This window comes from Pipra filicauda, unplaced genomic scaffold, assembly GCF_003945595.2.
Source record: "Pipra filicauda isolate LSUMZ 115617 unplaced genomic scaffold, ASM394559v2 scaffold295_size919547_pilon, whole genome shotgun sequence".
In the NCBI taxonomy this organism is placed as follows: domain Eukaryota; kingdom Metazoa; phylum Chordata; class Aves; order Passeriformes; family Pipridae; genus Pipra; species Pipra filicauda.
In genome coordinates, this window is record NW_024104415.1 from 519,758 (window position 1) to 539,392 (window position 19,635).

Consider the following 19,635-nt stretch of genomic DNA (forward strand, 5'->3'; position numbering starts at 1 on the left):
GGGTGTATCAAGTGTGACCTCGAGGCAGTAGAAGTTACCAGCACCACTCCGTGGGACTTGTTTACCACCGTTCTTCAAAGAGTAGAGTTGGAGATTAATTAAACCAAATGCAGAATGCAGAGATTATAAATAAATTTGACATGTAATAAATTATGCATCAAATGTACATCAATAGCTACAATGTTATATCATTTATGCCTCTTCTCTGCCCCTGTTATCATGCAGGAGGACATGGAATTCATTCTGGTTTGAGGTTTGAAGCACAAGAGAGCTGGGTTTAGTCACAGCTTAGTCACCAACTCACCGCGTGACCTTCACCAAGCGCTTTGCCTTCATTTCTTATCCACAGAGTCTGAATAGTAACAACTACCACTGGTAAAGCCTCAGGATCTGAGGTCAAAAGCACCTTAAACTCTTTGGTAACGGGACAAGAAGATCATTGAAACATCTTCTGAGTAATATTGTGCAGCTTGATTTTATTCTGTGTCGCATTTACAAACCCACTCCAGGCTGGAAGGTTTGCAAGGGCTTGGCTGTCAGTAAACTGTGGGAGAGATTCAATGGCAGATAAAGATGCTGCAGAGGCTAAAATTGGATTACAAACTTGAGCATTTCACAGAGCTAAGTAACACCCGTCGACCTCGGGGGATTTCTGAGTGCACAGACCAAAGATCAAAGCCCAGATTGTGACCAAGGCTCGTGCAAAGCTGCAAAGAAGTGCCTGGATCAGCAAAAGCCTTCTGGAAACGTGGCAAGGGGGAAATGGTCACAGATGGAATGACCTGACAACAACAGTGGGAATATCCATTAAAAATTATGCTATTTGTTGTAGTCTCTTCCACCCTGAGCTTTGGGGGGTTAGTTCTTATGAAGGGAGGATGAGGAGTTGTGCTCAGGGTGGGAGGGCTGAGAACAGCGGCAGAGACTGAAACCAAACTGGCATTTCAGAGAAGAGGATGTGAGAGGTGAGGCTGTGGTTTGGGTCTCATCGGGCTCCACTGAATGCCACCTTCACAGGGAAAATTACATGAGAATGGCTCTTGCAAAGCCATTGGAGCAGGGCTTGGATTCAGGAGAAAAGAAACCTTGAAAACAGCAGAAAGAAAACAAGCTACAAGGGTGATCTAGTACAGGGGATTTCATGATTGCTGCTTACCAACCCAATCAAGCCTTTCCTGAACAGAGAGGAATTAATCTTGCCACAAGAATATTAGAAAAACCCAGTATTCTTAACCTCAAAAGGACCCAGGTGTTGATGTATCTTGTGCATAATCTGTATGATTTCCTAGAGCGTGTGATTTCCACACTCTCCCTGTGGATCAAGCCTTCCTTGGCTTTCATATGTGCAAGAGGAGACAGAACAATTACCTTTACCAAACTAAGTGACTCATTTCATCCTGCTGGATGAAGGCCAATTCAATGAGAGTCACTGGCACACAGAGCAGATGGAAAACTAACAGAGCCAGAGCAGAGGGGACCTGCAGTACTGAAAACAGACACCCCTGCACTGAGTTATTGCTCATTCTGCTGCTGCAGCTGTAACTTCAACAGTGCTGGGGGCTGGGTGCCACAACTCCACTGTCCAGGCTCCAAGGAACCAAATACCTGAGCAGCTCAAAGTCATTAACATCGGAAGGAAGCTACAGACCTGTTGGAGTGAGTTCAGAGGAGGACACGGAGCTGCTCCAAGGACCGGAGCACCTCTGCTCTGGAGACAGGCTGGGAGAGCTGGGGGTGTTCACCTGGAGAAGAGAAGGCTCCAGGGACAACTTAAAACCCCTTCCAGTGCCTAAAGGGGGAGCCTAAAGAGAGCTGGAGAGGGACTTTGGACCAGGGCCTGCAGGGACAGGACAAGGGGAATGGCTTCCCACTGCCAGAGGGCAGGCTTAGATGGGATATTGAGAAGGAGTTTTTGACTGTGAGGGTGGTGAGGCCGTGGCACAGGTTGCCCAGAGAAACTGTGGCTGCTCCATCTGTGGAAGTGTCCAAGGTAGCACTGGGCTTGGAGCAACCTGGTCTGGTGGAAGGTGTCTCTCTGCCCATGGCAGAGGTGGAACTGGATGGGCTTTAAGGTCCCTTCCACCCAAGCAAGTCTGTGATTCTGTAATTCTCAACAAGCCCTCTCAGCTCTTACATTTACGTCTCTTGGTGTCTGCTCAATTCACGCACGCGCAGTCACTACAGACCAGCAGGGCTGGGGCTGGTGGAGCTCGGCCAGCACGGCTTCCCCTGAGCTCTGTGAGGTGACACTGCAACCACCAGTGTCCTCTTGCTTTGTCCTCCCCCCATATGCAGCCTCTGTGCCTCACACACGGCTCCCTCTGCCACTGCCGTCCCCCAACAGCACCAAATATCACACCCTTCTGTCAGGGTGCTTTCCCCAGCTCCGCTTTCAGACTCACAGACACCCCCTCCCCCTAGAGAACGGATTACTCTGTACTTTCCTTGACATCACCCCATGCCAGGGGCACCAGGGAGGGTGGCACAGCATCTTCAGGGCATCGGCAGCTCCATTGGCAGCAGGACCTTGGACTCTGGTTCCCTTTGGCTGTGGTGAGTACCACATGCTCAGCAGAAGTCAATGAAGAATGAATTGTAGGAAGAAGCAGAATTTGGTGCTAAAAAATAAGAGAAAGGGGAAAGGGAAAAACAGAAAAGGAGAAAGGAAAAAAAAACAGAAGGAAAAATAAGAAAGAAAAAAGAAAAAAGATAAAGACAACAAATAAAAAAGAAGAAAAGAGGAAACTGAAAAAGAAGAGAAAGGAAAAAATATAAAATATAAAATAAAGGGGAAAAGGTAAATTACAAAAGAAAATTAAAAAGGATTAAGTACAAAAGAAAGGAAAAAAGGTAAAACAAAAACAGAAAGCAAAAAGAGAAGAAAAATAAAATAAGAAAAAATAGAAGAAAGAAATACAAAAGGAAGCAACTTCATTTTATAGAGGGTAATGGACTGGGGATTTTTGGTTTAACTACCTCTCACTAAAACACAAAACTCACCTGGACCATCTGATCAGCATCTTCCCTTAAATATATCCTGGATGAGTGAGACAGACCCATTCCACTGCTCCCAGCTGAGGTCAGGGTGTGAAGAGTGATGGAGAAATCAACACACGGGACCTCAGCAAGAAACACGGATTAGATTCCGTATAACTCCTATTGGTGTCCTGGTTTAAAATCAGCTGCATCCTGGTCTGGCCGCGTGGAGCTGGAGCTGTGCTGGGAAGGGCTCTGTGAAAAGGCAAAGTGTAACGTGAACTGATGAAGACAGAGGAGAAAGAAGAGGTAAAAGAAGATGTTGATATTTGGGATTTTGTGGGGTTCTGCTCACTCTTGGCATGTTAATGATATGATGGCAGCTCTGGAAAGGAGCACAAATGTTGCTCCAGGCTTTGGGAGGAGGGGAAGCAGATGGACGCTCAAAGGCAAAATTTGAGACTCTTGGAAGCTGCAAATGTTGTTCTCCCTCTGCCCCTTCATTTCAACAGCTGCCCCTGAAATACCTATGCTGTGGTTCCAGGTAGGAAAATGTGATTGTAATCAGTGAGGAAAACTGAGTTGATGTTAAAAGAGAAGGAACAATAGCAATAAGATACTCACTCATTGAAAGCTCTCTTAAATGTAGTGGCAGGTTGTGGGAGTGCTGAGAAAAATGAGAGAAAGCAAAAATCCTGTTAAAGAGAAGATAAAAATCAGTGTGGGTGCATCTCTGGACAAGCCCCTTGCTCCTATCAAGGGAGGATGAAATTTCATTTCTTTTTCTTTTCTCTTTTCTTTTCTTTTCTTTTCTTTTCTTTTCTTTTCTTTTCTTTTCTTTTCTTTTCTTTTCTTTTCTTTTCTTTTCTTTTCTTTTCTTTTCTTTTCTTTCTCTTGCCTTGCCTTGCCTTGCCTTGCCTTGCCTTGCCTTGCCTTGCCTTGCCTTGCTTTCCCCTTTTCCCCCCGCCTTTCCCCTCCTGTCCCGTTCCCGGATCCCTGGGCGGGGGCGGGTCGGGCCGTTCCGTGCCCTCCGCGCACACGCGGGATCCGCCGCTCCGGGAGCGGCCGCGGGGCTGGGGGTGAGTAACCCCCGCTCGGGGGGCGGGGGGGCTGCGGGACGGGCATCCCCGAGGGTACCGAGGGTGGGGATCACTCCTGAGGAGCGATATCCCGCTTCGGGCAGCAGTATAGCGGCGCACTGGGAAAGGTGACATCCCGCGAATGGATGCCCCGGGATGCTGCTGCCTCGGGATACCCACTGCCCCGAGAAGCTGTTGCTGCAGGGTGCTGCTGCCTCGGGATGCTCCCTGCCTCGGAATACTCCCTGCCGCGGGATGTTCACTGTCCTGGGATGCTGCTGCGCTGGGATGCTCCTTTTCCAGGGGACTATGTTGCACTGGGATACTCCCTGCCCCGGGATTCTGCTGCCCCGGCATGTTCACTGCCCTGGGATGCTGCTGCCCTGGGATATTCCTGCCCCGGGAAGCTGCTGCGCCAGGATGGCGTTGTGCTGGGATACTCACTTTCCCGGTGATACTCCTTGCTCCGGGATGCTGCTTCCCTGGGATGTTCACTGCTCTGGGGTGCCGCTGCGCTTTGCTTTCTCGCGGGGATGCTGCTGCACCGGGATGATTCCCTGCCCCAGGATGCTGCTGCCATCGAATGATCATTATCCCGGGATGCTGCTGTCCAGGGATGCTCCTACCCGGGGATGCTGCCCATCTGAGCACACCACCTGCCCTGGAATGCTCACTATCCCGGGATACCTCCTGCACTCTAGGATAGAGCTGCCTGAGGAGCGCAGAGCCCATCCTCTAGGAGCAACTCTGTCCCTTTCCTTCATCCCAAGAGGTCTGATTAAATCCCCCACTCTCGGTAGCTTTGGGAAGAGCCACCAGCCCTAGGCGGGATATTCCCAAGGCTGTGGGATGACCCAGGTGCCACTGTCCTCAAAGGGCCTGGGAAGCCAGGACAGCGGGGGGGGGGGGGGGGGGGGGGGAAGCTTCCTTAAAACGCAGCCAGTGATAGTTGTCAGTAATAGCTGGGGCACAAATAGTGGGTTTTTCTGGGTGAAATACAACACCACAAAATGCTCCTGTTTCCACTCACTCCTGTGAGTTCTTAGAACACACAATGAGCTTTGCATGGAGCTTTTTTTAGGGAGAGGTGGGGACAAGGGCGTAAAAGGTTGGTTCAAGGCCAACTCCCAGGCTGTTGTGCTTCACAACTGGTTTCATTTCAGAGCTCAAGGGCTGTAGTTACAGCTTGTGTCACTGTGGCACATCCACGGGGTCACAGACTGTGTGGCCCTGGTGCTTTCAGCTGAGATTTCAAAGATAAGAGCACGAAGAGGCACCACCTCAACCCCCACAGACTTCTCATGTACTTCCTTCCACCTTTACTCCAGGACAATGTCCTTTGTATTTCTGTACTCTAGGTGTAGCAATAGCAATTTTTCTCATTGCTGTGGAATATGGGTTTTTTCCTCTTAATTTTTTCCCCATATATCTCTATCCTGAGCTTAAGGTTGTTTCTAATTCATTTCTCATCATTTACTCAATCATGGTTTACGTCTCACACTTCCCGAACCAAACCACTGATTAAATTATTTGAAGCCAGACTGTTTTTGCCTGTTGACTCAAATATTTTGGGTAGTTTTGCTGTCAGAAGAGGCTGTCTGAAGGGTGTTTACACAGTCACCAGGCAATTTATTGGAAGTTTGTTGGAAGGCAGAGCATTTACTTGAAGAACCTTGGGGTGCTGTGTTTGCTCATCCTGACAGTTACTAATCATCTACAGAAGGCACCACGTGAAGAGGCTTTGGGGAAGCTGAGGCACTGCAGCAAGGCTGAAAGTTACAGCCTGAGGAACATCTGGATTTAGTTTAAAAACATTATTTATAAAACCTGGCTTATTGCCACAATATGCATTTTGGCAAATCTTATGTATTTTACATTCAATTTGAGTATTGGATCATTTAAAAACCATCCATTTCATTATCTAAAAACAACCTGAAATAACCATTATTGTTGTTTTTGTATTAATATTCACATGGCAAAGACTATACTGTGCATGGAAATGCCCCTGGCATGAAAATCAGCCAAGATTTAAAGTAGTAATACTGGGATAAAACTACTTTCAAGTAGTTTGTTTCTGGTATGGCATCAGGTTACAGAAAGTGCTTGTTGGTGTATTCACTTCTGAAGTATCCAATGTATTCCCACTGCTCCTATAGTTCTGCAGGTGAAGGATAAAAAAGGGAATATTTGTTAATGCTTGTTGTAAAAACTATTTGAAAATACTGAGCTCAGTTCAGGTTGAGCTTGAATAATTTGTGTGAAACATTTGTGTTCAGAACTTCCTGCATTGTGTCCATTAGAAAGGTCTCCTGAAATGAGCATTTGGGATTTTCTGAAGTTGTAAATTAATAAAACATGAAGATCTGTAAATTATATCCCCACTCTTTAAGAACTGTTAATGCGAATTCATTTCTCTATAGGCAGCAAAATGCCATTTGCATGGATCTTGCCCTCAGCAATTTGGCTGGTGATGCACTTCACAGCAGGTAAGATAATTTTTTTCCCTTCAGAAAAATGGTCACTTTAAAAGAAGCACCCAGGCTAAATAGGGTGGGTTTTTTCAGCTTCTGTGTGGAGTGCTAGTGAACATCTTCCTTAATGGAGAGCAAAGAGTTGCTAATTAGTTATGCAGGGAGGTTATTAAGTTTATTTCAAGGTAGAACTGTTGGTTACATGAGAAAACAGCTCCACAATGAGCTCCACTGAGACTGGTAGAGCTCATGAACAGGGAGAAATGGTGCTCCAGCACTTTCACAGAACCATAGAATGGTTTGGGATGGAAGGGACTTTAAACATCATCCAGTTCCACCCCTGCCATGGGCAGGGACACCTTCCACTAGCCCAGGTTGTCCCCTCCAACCTGTCCTTGGACACTTCCAGGGATGGAGCAGCCACAGCTTCTCTGGGCAACCTGTGCCAGGGCCTCACCACCCCCACAGCCAACAATTCCTTCCCAATATCCCACCTAAGCCTGCCCTCTGGCAGTGGGAAGCCATTCCCCTTTGTCCTGTCCCTGCAGGCCCTGGTCCAAAGTCCCTCTCCAGCTCCCTTTAGGTTCCCCCTTTAGGCACTGGAAGGGGCTCTAAGTTGTCCCTGGAGCCTTCTCTTTTCCAGGTGAACACCCCCAGCTCTCCCAGCCTGTCTCCAGAGTAAGGGGGCTCCAGCCTTTGGAGCATCTCCATGGCCCCTCTCGACTTGCTCCAGCAGCTTCACATCCTTCCTGTGCTGCCTGCCACAACTTTCCTGACACACAAACACATTCTTAACCCAAAATGAAACGAGTTCTGGTAGATTTTCCCTGGGGTCATGCTGGTTCGTTGGTGACTGATTGTGATCCCGTGGTTGCTGATCCCAGTTAATCAGACTGGGCACAGCAACATCCCACAGGTTACCATGCAGAGGCAGGAATTCTCGGATAAGACATTTGGGGAAACTCTTCCTTGAGCAAAATATGTTGTGGAAGAAAAGGGATGGATTCCTGTGAAACTTTTGTTTTCCGATTCTGTTGCAGAAGCCTGCAGGAAAGGGATCATGACTTCCAGCAAAGCTCCCCGTGGCACTGAGGAAATCTGTGACAAAGGGAGAATGACGGCCAACACTGCCAGTGCCATCCAGCCTGGGACCAACGTCACCCTGTCCTGCTACCTGGGAGACTTGCAGACACCTAAGTGCAGGATAGGGATTTTCCTTAATAACTCTGAACAAGCTAAAAATTCTGGCCGTTCAGTAAGCAAAACATTTCCAGTCAATACCTATGGCAGACACACCTTCACATGCAAAACGATTTGTGGAGGAAGGAAAAAACTCATTTGTGGAATCGATATCAAGTGTGGAAGTAAGCAGCATTGATTATTAATTATTCCTGGTTCTCAAACCTTTCCTGTGGCACCTCTGACCCACACGGTAGAGACTGGCAGTGAGTGCCCTTGTCCAGGACAGGTGTTGTCTTAGAGGGGCTCTTTGTATTTAAAATATTCCTGGCTAGAACTGTGCAACTCTGTTATTCCTGAAGGGAGAGATGCTAAATCAAACTGCCCACTCAGAGCAAATAACATCCTCTCTCCCAGGCATTTCCTAAAATGTTTTGTAACATCTTTAAGGAAGAAACATTGAAAGCCAGGCTGGACAGAGCTCTGAGCAACCTGGGCTGGGTGATGTCCCTGCCCATGGCAGGGGGTTGGACTGAATGCCTTTTAGAGGTCCAACCCAAACCAGTCTGTGATGTTAAGACTATATCTGTTTAAGATCTAAGATGCTAAGAAATATCTGTTTAAGATCCTCCAGATGAGCCAGGAAATGTGTCATGCATCCAGATTGGAACAGACAGCCACCCCGTCTGCACCTGGGATAAGGGAAGGCTCACATACCTTGACACCACGTATGTGATACAGTGAGTAATGTGGGGATATAGATGCTTCAACACCTCTAATTACATCTTGGAGCAGTTCAAACCCCTTTTCTGGTCATGCACCACAGCAGGTTGGCCCCAGTTGGGTTCAGAAGGTAAAGAGGGAATGCCAAGACACCCCTTTGGAATGGGATCCATGTCCCCACACACCCAGGTCTACAGAAGAGCAATAACCAAACATCTTCCTTCTGTTCCAGGCTCTCAAATGGGACACATGACTTGTGCTTTTCAGAAGAAAGTCTGAATAAGACATTTGGCTTGCTGGCTCTGAGAAAGTTGAATTTTGACTCCAATTACACCGTTGTGGTTTCTGCCTCCAATAAGTTGGGAAGTGCTTCTTCACAACCATTCACCTTCACATTAATAGACATAGGTAAAGCAAGACCTTCCACCTCTCAGTCAGCCCTAGCCCTTTGGGAAGACCGGAGACATTCTGAGCACTTTCTTTTTTAAACTTCTTGGGAAGATCATCCATCCAGCCTAAACTAATAACTCTGTTTTCCATCCAACCCCCATTCCAAGTTGTGTTGTGTTTCTGAGCATCCTCTGCTTCTTTCTGTTTTGCTGCCAGTGAAGCCACATCCTCCTGACTTTTTAGTGGAATTTGACAGTTCTTCTGCGACCAACTGCACTCTTTTTTGGCACAATGAAGCACAAGCACAGCACTGCAGGCTGAGATACCGTCCCCTCACCAGGCACTCCTGGAGCATGGTAATTGTCTTTGGGATAAAGGAAGTTATGGACTTGCTGGAGAAGAGAAGGCCTTAGGGAGAGACCTTAGAGCCCCTTCCAGTGCCTAAAGGGGGAGCCTAAAGAGAGCTGGAGAGGGACTTTGGACCAGGGCCTGCAGGGACAGGACAAGGGGGAATGGCTTCCCACTGCCAGAGGGCAGGCTTAGGTGGGATATTGGGAAGGAATTGTTGGCTGTGGGGGTGGTGAGGCCCTGGCACAGGTTGCCCAGAGAAGCTGTGGCTGCTCCATCCCTGGAAGTGTCCAAGGCCAGGTTGGCCAGGGCTTGGAGCAACCTGGGCTAGTGAAAGGTGTCCCTGCCCATGGCAGGGGGTGGAACTGGGCTTTAAGCTCCCTCTCAACCCAAACCAGTCTGGGATTCTGGGATTCTACAAAGTCTTTGCTCTTATTTTAAGTGGCAAAAGAAACCTATTGCTGGAAGTTGAGTCAAATCACACAGAGATTTTGCTATTGTCACATAATTAAATGAGGGGATTTTCAGATGAAGCCCTGCGAGCCTGATGATTCATTGCATCATTCTTTGAGTTATTACAGCCACCTCAAATCAGGGGTTCCCTGTTGTTTTTTAAAGCTTCACAAGGACACTTGTGATTCAGCTGCCACCACCTTCAACCTTTGTCTCCTCGTGAGTTTAATATTACATGCTCTTCATCTCCATTAAAGGTTGAAATCTTCAGCAGTGAACAATATCACCTTCATGGGCTGGAGCCTGACACAGCCTATGAGTTCCAGGTCAGCTGTAAAATTCACCCCGAGCGAGGGCTGTGGAGCGACTGGAAAATGAACCAAACCCGGACTCCAGAAGCAGGTAACACAAACCTACACTAAACCTGCACTAAACCTGTGCCTAACAGTTGCATTCAATGGGTAACTTCAGCTAATGAAGTCAAACTGCTGCTGGTTCGTTTGTGGAGACTCTGTGGATCCAGACCCGGACCAAGAGAGAAGTAGCTCCTGTAAGAGAATTGCTTTTTTAATGAACAAAGATGAAGCTGTTTGAGTTTCTTGCAAAACAAGAATTTCAAGAGTTCACTGAGAAGAGCTGAAGGATAAAGGGGTTGGAATAAAATGATTTTTAAGGTCTTTTCCAGGCCAAATGATTCTGTGATTCTCTGATCTCCTACTTGGCTTTGGTTGCTCTTTTTTGTGAATTACTACAAGCCCTCCAGGCTTGGGCTGTTATTACTCATCCCATTTACCACTGTGAGAGCACCAGTTTCTGTAAGAAGCATTGATTGATGCAGGAGATGTGAACTTTTCCTTCCCTCCCCCACCTTCCTCTCAACAGTTTTCTCCACTTCTTGTTGCACCCTGACGTTTGTGGTCATCACCCCTCTCCCCAGCCCTGCTGCACAATGAGAATGAGAATGTTTTTAGCTGATCAAGGAACACTTTGTGTCACCAGATGAGGTGACTGCAAGGGGAGGTTGCAGACTAGAAGCTCTGGTACATCATGTTTAGTCTTTGTTGAAGGAACTGAAGTTTTATGCGTGAACTGACTTGTTGCAAATCCAGAATTACACCTTTTCAACGGGATGTTCCTTTTCCTGTTCCTTTTAGCGTGACCTGCCACGAAAGCTGCCTTATGCAAGCCCTGTTCATTAGTGAGCATATCTTTTTCTTTCCAGCCAATTCACGTGGTTCATGAACTTTCAGATCCAGTCTGGAGGCCAGCAGATGCAATCCCATATCCTACTTTTTCTGCTCCCTTCTGAGGGAGCTCACCCCTTCCTCCCTCACTCACAGCCGGTGAGCTCTGGTTTTATTTCTGCTGTTGCTCCTGGTTCTTGTTTCTGTTCCAGTCACTATTTGCAGCTAATACAGGACAAACTGCTCCAAACATCACTGACGTGGAGGGGGTTTGTGTCTTTGAATACAGCAAAGAGCAGGCAGCCCTGTCCTTGCTGGGTTCTCCATCAGCTGCCTCCTGCTCTGACTGTTAGCAGCAATTAATATTTGAATTTGATGAGTTTATGTTGGTCAGGGACCCTGAGGAACCAAGCTCTGTCACATCAGCTTTCTTGACACGTGTATCTCTGGTTCTGAATTTTTGGAGCTCATTCACCAACCAGAACTCAGCTTTTGTGTTATTTTGTGAGGTTTATTCAGAATATCATGAGTTTCCAGTCAGTCTGTGACTTAAAATTGTGGAAAGAATGGGGGATTTAAGGTACCTCCAACAAGGTCCTACCCAGCAGTTAAAGACAATTATTGCCTAGAGCCAAACAGCAAAATTCTACAGATCCCACAAACCCCATCATCCTGTTGTTCCAGGATTGATTTAGCCAACCCCAAGGACCTTAATAAGCCTCAGATTTTGCAAAGACAAGAGATAACACTGTCCATTTGATGTGTGGGTTTCCTTGGGAGCCATTCCAGTTATCAAGGGCAGAATAAAGTCATCAGAAGAGCAAAACTCCCTCCCTGGTTTATGACTTGTTTTCCTCACGATCCCCATCCTCAATGAGCTGAACTCAAGAGCAAACATGGACTATCATATATTGCATCACTTCAGGGACATTTTAAAACTGAAATTTTCATTTTCTCAGGGTTTTTATCCCCTTTACCTACTCGTTGTCTTGTTTGTTTGCTTCAAACCACGGCCACTCATGCTGCTCACCTTTTCCTTCCACCCCAGAGCCGACCGGGATCCCGGATGTCTGGTACCGGCAGGAGCAGGACCTGGGCTCTCAGCAGCAGAACATCTCACTCTTTTGGAAGGTAAGTTAAGTGAAACCTAAGCAGAGGCAGCAATAACCAATAAGGTTAAAGGGGAAACCAGTTTATGTGGTTTTGGGAAAGGACTGAACCCTGTGAGAGCACAAGGCCAGGGCCAGGGCCACGGACCAAGGCTCACCTCCCCTGGGAGGAGATTCAGCAACACTTTTCTACCTACAGTTTCTTAGAATGTCAGGACGATTTGGATTGAACAGGATCTCGGACATCCAACCATCTTGTTCCAAACCCCTTGCCATGGACAGGGACCCCTTCCACCAGCCCAGGTTGCTCCAAGCCCCATCCAACCTGGCCTTGGACACTTCCAGGGATGGAGCAGCCACAGCTTCTCTGGGCAACCTGTGCCAGGGCCTCACCACCCCCACAGCCAACAATTCCTTCCCAATATCCCACCTAAGCCTGCCCTCTGGCAGTGGGAAGCCATTCCCCCTTGTCCTGTCCCTGCAGGCTCTGGTCCAAAGTCCCTCTCCAGCTCTCTTTAGGCTCCCCCTTTAGGCACTGGAAGAGGCTCTAAGTTGTCCCTGGAGTCTTCTCTTCTCCAGATGAATAATGGACAACCTCATAGACTTCCTAATTTGTTTTCTAATGAGTATCTCCCTCTCCTCATTCTCCATCTTGTTGTTGTTTTCCATGGTTGCCATATGTGGTCAGGACAGGAGCTCAGGGGGGGCAGGTGGACACCATGGCTCATGTTCTCATATGCACTCACCTTGGGTGTCTGCTGCCTTCAGAGCTATTTCAGCTCTGCTTTGCTTATATGAATCACAGAATCATTTAGATGGAAAAGCCCTCTCAGACCATTGAATCCAACTGTCCCTCCACCACTGCCCAGGCCACCACTGACCCATGTCCCTAAAAGAAGAGCAGAGCAATGAAAAATGGAGGAGGCTGAAGGGGCAATTTTTTATAACAACCCCTTAAAATGACTGAACTCCCCAAAATCTAAGAGCTGGATATAGTTTAGGCAGTGGAAGGGGTCCCGCAGGGTCACTGCTGTGTGGAGGGATGGGGTCGGAGATGTTGTTGTACAGCAGGAAGAGGGGCTTTCTCCACAGGTGTAGAACCACACAAACAAGGGTTTCTAATACTAAAGCTGCAGATCTGAAGCTGGACAAAGAGTGAAAAAAGCTGGGGTATCTTCCCCCCACACCAACAAGCACCAGGCTAAAAGTGAAAGCAGAAACTCTCATGTGATTCTGTGACCCCAGACGTTGTGGCTTTAACTTGAAGACCTTTATCTTGCAGCACTTTCTTTATCAGAACTGACTTCCTGCAGCATCATTCATAAAACGGGGCAATGAACTGCCTCTGTAGTTTTCACAAAAGCTACAAAGCAAAAGGCTGAAAGTAAACATCCTACCAAGAAACGTGCTCCTATTTTCAGACAAATACCCAAAAAAGGGCTGCAAATTTAATTTCAGCGGTTCCTCAGAGTGGTTCCAGTGCTGTGTCTGTCCTGAGCCACTGCCAAAGCACCTGTAACACTACCTTTTCCTGTTTTTGAAAGTGCTTTGTTTTGTTATGACAAAAATCAGGCAAACAAATGAATTCACATTATAGAAACATCAGGAAACTGTGAAACTGAGAGTACAACTGCAGATACCCAGAGGGGAGGAAAAACCAGCGAGGTGTTAATGGGATAGCACAGACTGTCAGAGATGTGTTCTAAGTGTTTCCATTTAAATAGTTTTTTATCATGGCTTTAAGTAAAATCCATATTTTCCTCCTAAATCAAAAATAGCTCATTTTAAAAAATTCAGGTGCAGTTATTACTCTTTTTTTTCAACCCTTGGGAAAAACTTGGCTTGAATTCAGCCTCAGGACAGGAGAGGGATGAGTGTTTCACCGTCTCCAGCTCTGCTGCTCCTGGGAAAATCAGCAGCTCACAGCAAAAGTGTTTCACTAAACTGGAATTAAACGGGAAAAATTAATTGTGGAATGGTTTGGGTTGAGAGGAAGCTTAAAGATCACCCAGTCCCACCCCTGCCATGGGCAGGGACACCTTCCACTAGACCAGATTGCTCCAAGCCTCATCCACCTGGCCTTGAACACTTCCAGGGATGGGGCAGCCACAGCTTCTCTGGGAATTCAATCCCAGCCCCTCACCACCCTCACTGGGAAGAATTCCTTCCAATAATCCCATCTATCCCTGCCCTCTGGTAGTGGGAAGCCATTCCCCCTTGTCCTGTCCCTCCAGGCTCTTATCCAAAGCCCCTCTCCAGCTTTCCCAGCTGACAGCATTTTTTCCAGAAGAAGACAGTAACAAATGCACTTTCCTCACAGGCTCTGAGGAAGTCGGAGGCAGGAGGAAGAATCCTGGGGTACAGAGTGACCTTTGAAGCCCTGGACCATCAGAACCCCCTCCCAGAATCCCACCAAACCACCCACACCAGCTACTCCAAAGTCACACCAAGGGTGGACTACAGGATCACAGTCACTGCTCAGAACTCTCGGGGCAGGTCCCCCCCTGCATCCATCCTGACCAACCTGGGCATCCAGGGTAAGGCTTCTGCTGAGTCTGGATCACTGGGAAAAACACCAGTGCTCTGTGTTGTGCCACACACTGTGGATCTGTTCTGGTCGCACCACCTCGTGCCCATCAATGTCCACCTCAATGGATCTTCGGGCATCTACAGATCCGGTTTTCCCTGAGGTCTCCCTGGAGCCTTCTCTTATCCAGGCAAACACTCCCAGCTCTCCCAGACTGGCTCCAGAGCAGAGGGGCTCCAGCACCAAGAGCATCTCTGTGGCCTCCTCTGGACTTGCTCCAGCAGCTCCACATCCTGCCTTATGGCTCCAGCATAGCAGTGGGATTTGGGGATGTGCTGTGACATCATCTTCTCAGGGTTTGGGGATGGCACAACCAAGCAGTACTGTGGGTGTTAAATCCAATCTGCTAAACCATGAGACAAGAAAAGAATGTGACTGTTCCTATCAGCATAAACCTTACTCTCCCATAATGACATTTTCTTTCAATTATAGTTTATTTTTATGCTCCACATGGTGCCAGACTGGACAAGACACAATAAAACATATTTTAAAACTTAATGGTTCCACTTGAGGTTACAGCAAGTTTGTGCTGACAGTGTCTTTTTGTTTGGTGTTTAAGATCTACCACCTCCTCAGCAAGTCTCTGCCATGGCCATGGGGAACAGCAGCATCCTGGTCAGCTGGAAACCACCCCTCAGATCTGCTGTGCCCATCAGTGGGTACGTGGTGGAGTGGGCAGAGACAGGGAGGAACCCACACCTGGAGCCCCATCACACCTGGGCAAAGCTTCCCGCATCCAACCTGTCCACAGTGATAGCAGGTAAATATACCCCAAGGTTGGATACAACCAAAGTACCAGTTTATTTTGGAGATATTTTAAGGAATAAGTCAGATTGGAATTTTGCCTCCAAGACCAGGTTGGATGGGGCTTGGAGCAACCTGGTCTAGTGGAAGGTGTCCCTGCCTGTGGCGGGGGGTGGAATGACATGAGTTTTAAGGTCCCTTCCAAACCAAAGAGTCTGTGATTCCATCATTATTACTAATTCAGCATAAGAAATTATGGCATTGAAAGCTTTTTGTATAGGAGAGAAAACAACTGGTGGCTGCCCTGGGCTGAGCTCTGCAACTGCTCTCAGCTGAGCTTTGTATCTGAAAGTAAAATGTCTCTGAAAAACCAATCTCTCCAATATGAAACAAGCCAGATAGAGGTACCAGAGATCAAAGGCCTAAGAAAATGCTATTTCCTTTCTACTAATTTTGGTTACTAACCCCAAGCAGCACAACATGTCAGTGCTCTGCACAGTGATAGCCGTGAAGTTACAACAGGGGTGATTGTGAGAACCCTCATTAGTCTTCCCTATCCTCTGTCCTGGTGCTGTGTCTCTGTCCTCTCATATCCCTGCTCCAAATGAGCTGGAAAAAGCAGCATATTCCATAGAAACCCAGACTGGTTTGGGTTGCAAGGAACCTTAAAGCCCATCTCATTCCACCCTCTGTCATGGGCAGGGACACCTTCCACTATCCCAGGTTGCTCCAAGCCCCGTCCAACCTGGCCTTGGACACTTCCAGGGATGGGGCAGCCACAGCTTCTCTGGGCAACCTGTGCCAGGGCCTCACCACCTTCACAGGAGAGAGTTTCTCCCTAATCTCCAGTCTAATCCTTCCCTCTGGTAGTGGGAAGCCACTAATTTTCAGTTTAATGCCCAGTAAGGCTCTGCCTAGATCACAGAGAAGGTTTCTTTCCCTTCTTTATGAAAGACCTACAAATAATCAGAGGATCCATCTCAGATTTAAGCAGCTGATGCAGACACTTTGGCCAGTAGTGCAAATACTATAAAAGGTAACTATCCACTTTTAATTCCTTTATCTAGAGCACATCAAAGATAACATGTGCTACCAGATCCGTGTGTTTGCTCTCTACCAGGACAGAGCTGGACAGGCAGTGTCAGTCAGAGGATACTCCACAGCACAAGGTAAATCACAGTAATGATCTTCCAGATGTTTTCAAGCTCCTTAAGCTCAGCTTTCAAAGCCAGTCCTATGTCTTGCAGCCCCATCAGCTGGGCCCCAGATGTTCACAATCCCGCGGGCCACCGGCGTCTTGGTGTCATGGGAGGAAATCCCTGTTCCCCAGCAGAGGGGCTGCATCACAGGGTACCACGTGTACCTGCAGACCAAGGACAGCCAGGGAGACCCCCAGGTCTATGGTGGGTGTCTGGGAGCTGGAAATGCTTCTCCTGCTCCCATTTAATTACTGAAGGTTTCTAGTGGGATCATTCCAAGCTCCTTTGAGTGTGGAACTATCAGATTTCTTTCTGCTTTTTCCTCTTCTTCTTCCTCTTCCTCTTCTTATTATTCCTATTCCTCATCCTCATCTTATTCCTCTTCTTCTTCTTCTTCTTTTTCTTCTTCCTCTTCTTCCTCTTCTTCCTCTTGTTCATCTTCCTCATTTTATTTCTCTTCTTCCTCTTCTTTTTCGTCCTCTTTTTCTTCTTCTGCTTCTTCTTTTTCCTCTTTTTCCTCCATTTCTTGCTCTTCTTCTTCCTCCGCCTCTTCTTCTTGCTCTTTCCTCTTTTTCTTCATCCTCTTCTTCCTCTTCTTCTTCCTCATTTTTCCTTGACTTCATTAAGAACTTCATTCCAGCTGAACACAGTAAAACCCTGGTGCAGGTGCTTCAAGTCCTTCTCCCCCTTTTCCCCGCAGCCATTCCCAGTGGGGCGGCCCCGGGATCCCTGTACATCCCGGACCTGCAGCCAGGGGAGCTCTACGACCTGTGGGTGACAGGGTCCACTGCGGCCGGGGAGGGGCCGCCGGGCAACAGCGACCGGCTCCGCCTGGAAAGTAATGACACTGTGCGGGGGTGGGGCCAGGAGGGTCCTGGTAATGCTTTTCTTGCTCCTCTTTAATTACCAAAGGTCTCCAGGAGACCTCTTTTTATTCTTCAAATGCTGAATATTTCTAATTTCAGCTAATTTTAAGATGTAGCATTTCTTTCTTTGCCTTCAAGCTCCCAGTTCTGTACCAAGATATTTTCTTGGAGTCGAAGGGCAGTAGGGTGGTTTATTCATAGAATCACAGAACAGTCTGGGTTGGGAGGGACCTTAAAGTCCATTCCTTGCCACCCCCTGCCATGGGCAGGGACACCTTCCACTAGACCAGGTTGCTCCAAGCCCCCTCTAACCTGGCCTTGGACACTTCCAAGGATGGAGAAATCCCTCTCCACACTGTGGGAGCAGGGTTGCTCTGGAGGCAGACTTCTCCCATTAACTGGGGGACAAATCCAGGGCGGTGACCAGGAAGGGAAATTAAAGAAAACAGGGCACCTTAAAATAAAAAGGCTTCCTGGTATAAAATCTGGATTTGGGACAATTACATTTTAAGCAGTGCAAGGGCAGTAAAGAAAAAAATATGCTGGTATGTTTTGTGAGTGCAAACACCAGTCAGGCCATGACTTCTTATTGACCAACTTGAACTAGTGTATTTAAATTTTTTAATTCTTTTTGATGAAGCTGAATGAAGGGTGCTCTGTATTTCAGGTGCCAGGGGCTGGGTGACTCCGGTGCTCACCTGCAGCTTCTTCATCTTCTCAGCCTGTGTTTGTTCTGTGCCTCCAGCAAGAAAAGCGTGAGTGGATCCATTTGTTAAATAAAACAATAAAACTGGAATAGTTATTAGAAGGGATTAACCCAGACTGGTTTGGGTTGGAAGGGATCTTAAAGCTCATCCAGTTCCATCCCCTGCCATAGGCAGGGACACCTTCCACTCAACCAGGTTGCTCTAAGCCCATCCAACCTGGCCTTGGAGACTTCCTGGGATGGGGCAGCCACAACTCCTCTGGGCAACCTGTGCCAGTGCATTGTAATCATCTTCCTAATAACAAATCTAAATTGATCCTCTTTTTATTTAATACCATTCTCATTCGTCCTATGGGATGGTCATGTCCTCTCAGGACACCTGGGAAACAGTGAGGGTTGTTTGGAATGCAGGTTTCAGAGCACATGAATTATAATAAAAACACCCACTGAGATTATAATATGGCAGTAGTTCACAGATATTGTGAATTTTTAACCCAGATCTTAAGGTCTGCTTCCATCAAAACCAAACTGAAGGGGTACAAACCTTGGGAATTAACCCCACCCAGCTGGGGGCAGATCCACGATCACACCAAGCTCCTGGGTTAATCCCCCTCCAAGGAACACATGGGTGCTGCAGGTATCCCTGTTCATGCCTTTAATTGCATTTCTCCCCCCTGCAGGTTCCACTGGCTCCTCTCTGTGCTCCTGCCACAGTGGCAGAACAAAGCCATTCCCGACCCAGCTAACGCCACGTGGGCCAAAAGCTTCATGGTTACCAAGGTAAATTACAGGGGTTTTGCATTCTAATCCCACGACCTTCAAAAAAACCAGCGACTGGAGCCATGCAAGCCAGTAATCTCCTCAAGCAGCAAATCCAGCAATCTCTGGCAGTGGATAATCCCCATGCTCGCGCTAGACCAGAGGAAGTGCTGAGCAAATTAGATTCAAGAAGAATGCAGAGATCTTTGGTTTTAGCAGGATGAGCTGCTGTGGGGAGGGACGTCTCAGGATATTCACCACAGAATTAATTCCATGTCCCTCCACAGGCAGAGCTGAGCTCATCCTCTATCCTGTTCCTGCCCAGCACCATCGGCTTTGAAGAGCCTGAACCAACCCCCGTGGAGGAAGCTTTCATGCAGCCTGATCCCCCGGACCCTGGGGACAAGCTGCTGGTGGGCAGCGCTGGCAGCAGGAGGCATAGGGACTGGACACAGGAGAGCTCAAGTTCGGAGCCAGGGGAGGAGCAGCAGCTCCCTGAGCTGTACCAGAGGCTGGTGGTGGAAGCGATGGAGCACCTGCAGCCTGTGCCCGAGTACATCACCAACCCCGGCCCCACTGACCTGCCCCCACCTCCAGACACCACCAGGGACCACCCCATGGACCTGCCCGAGTACATCACCAGCCCCAGCCCCACAGACCTGCCCCTGCCCGCAGACACTCCCATGGACCACCCCGAGCTCGAGTGCCACCTGCTGTCCATCTTCCCAACCACCTTTTTGGCACCCACCCTCTGCTGTGAAGGGAATCTCACTTTGGACAGAGTGAAGCTCAACTGTAGCTCCTTCCCAAGGTAGGTGGGGGGTCACTTGTACGTGACACCTGTAGGTGACACAAACCCCGA

General features: G+C 47.9%; 1 protein-coding gene across 1 annotated transcript; it reads left to right on the plus strand.

Moving 5' to 3' along the window:
- Positions 1-3,246: 3,246 nt before the first annotated feature.
- IL12RB2 (interleukin 12 receptor subunit beta 2) lies at positions 3,247-19,588 on the plus strand. Its single transcript, XM_027719079.2, has 16 exons — positions 3,247-3,285; positions 6,476-6,541; positions 7,567-7,890; positions 8,331-8,445; positions 8,661-8,836; positions 9,035-9,174; positions 9,877-10,021; positions 11,852-11,934; positions 14,233-14,449; positions 15,059-15,259; positions 16,311-16,412; positions 16,491-16,646; positions 17,143-17,280; positions 17,976-18,063; positions 18,695-18,794; positions 19,061-19,588. The coding sequence occupies exons 2-16, from the start codon at positions 6,484-6,486 to the stop codon at positions 19,586-19,588; spliced, it is 2,571 nt and encodes an 856-aa protein (XP_027574880.2). The 5' UTR covers positions 3,247-3,285; positions 6,476-6,483.
- The last annotated feature ends 47 nt before the right edge of the window (positions 19,589-19,635 follow it).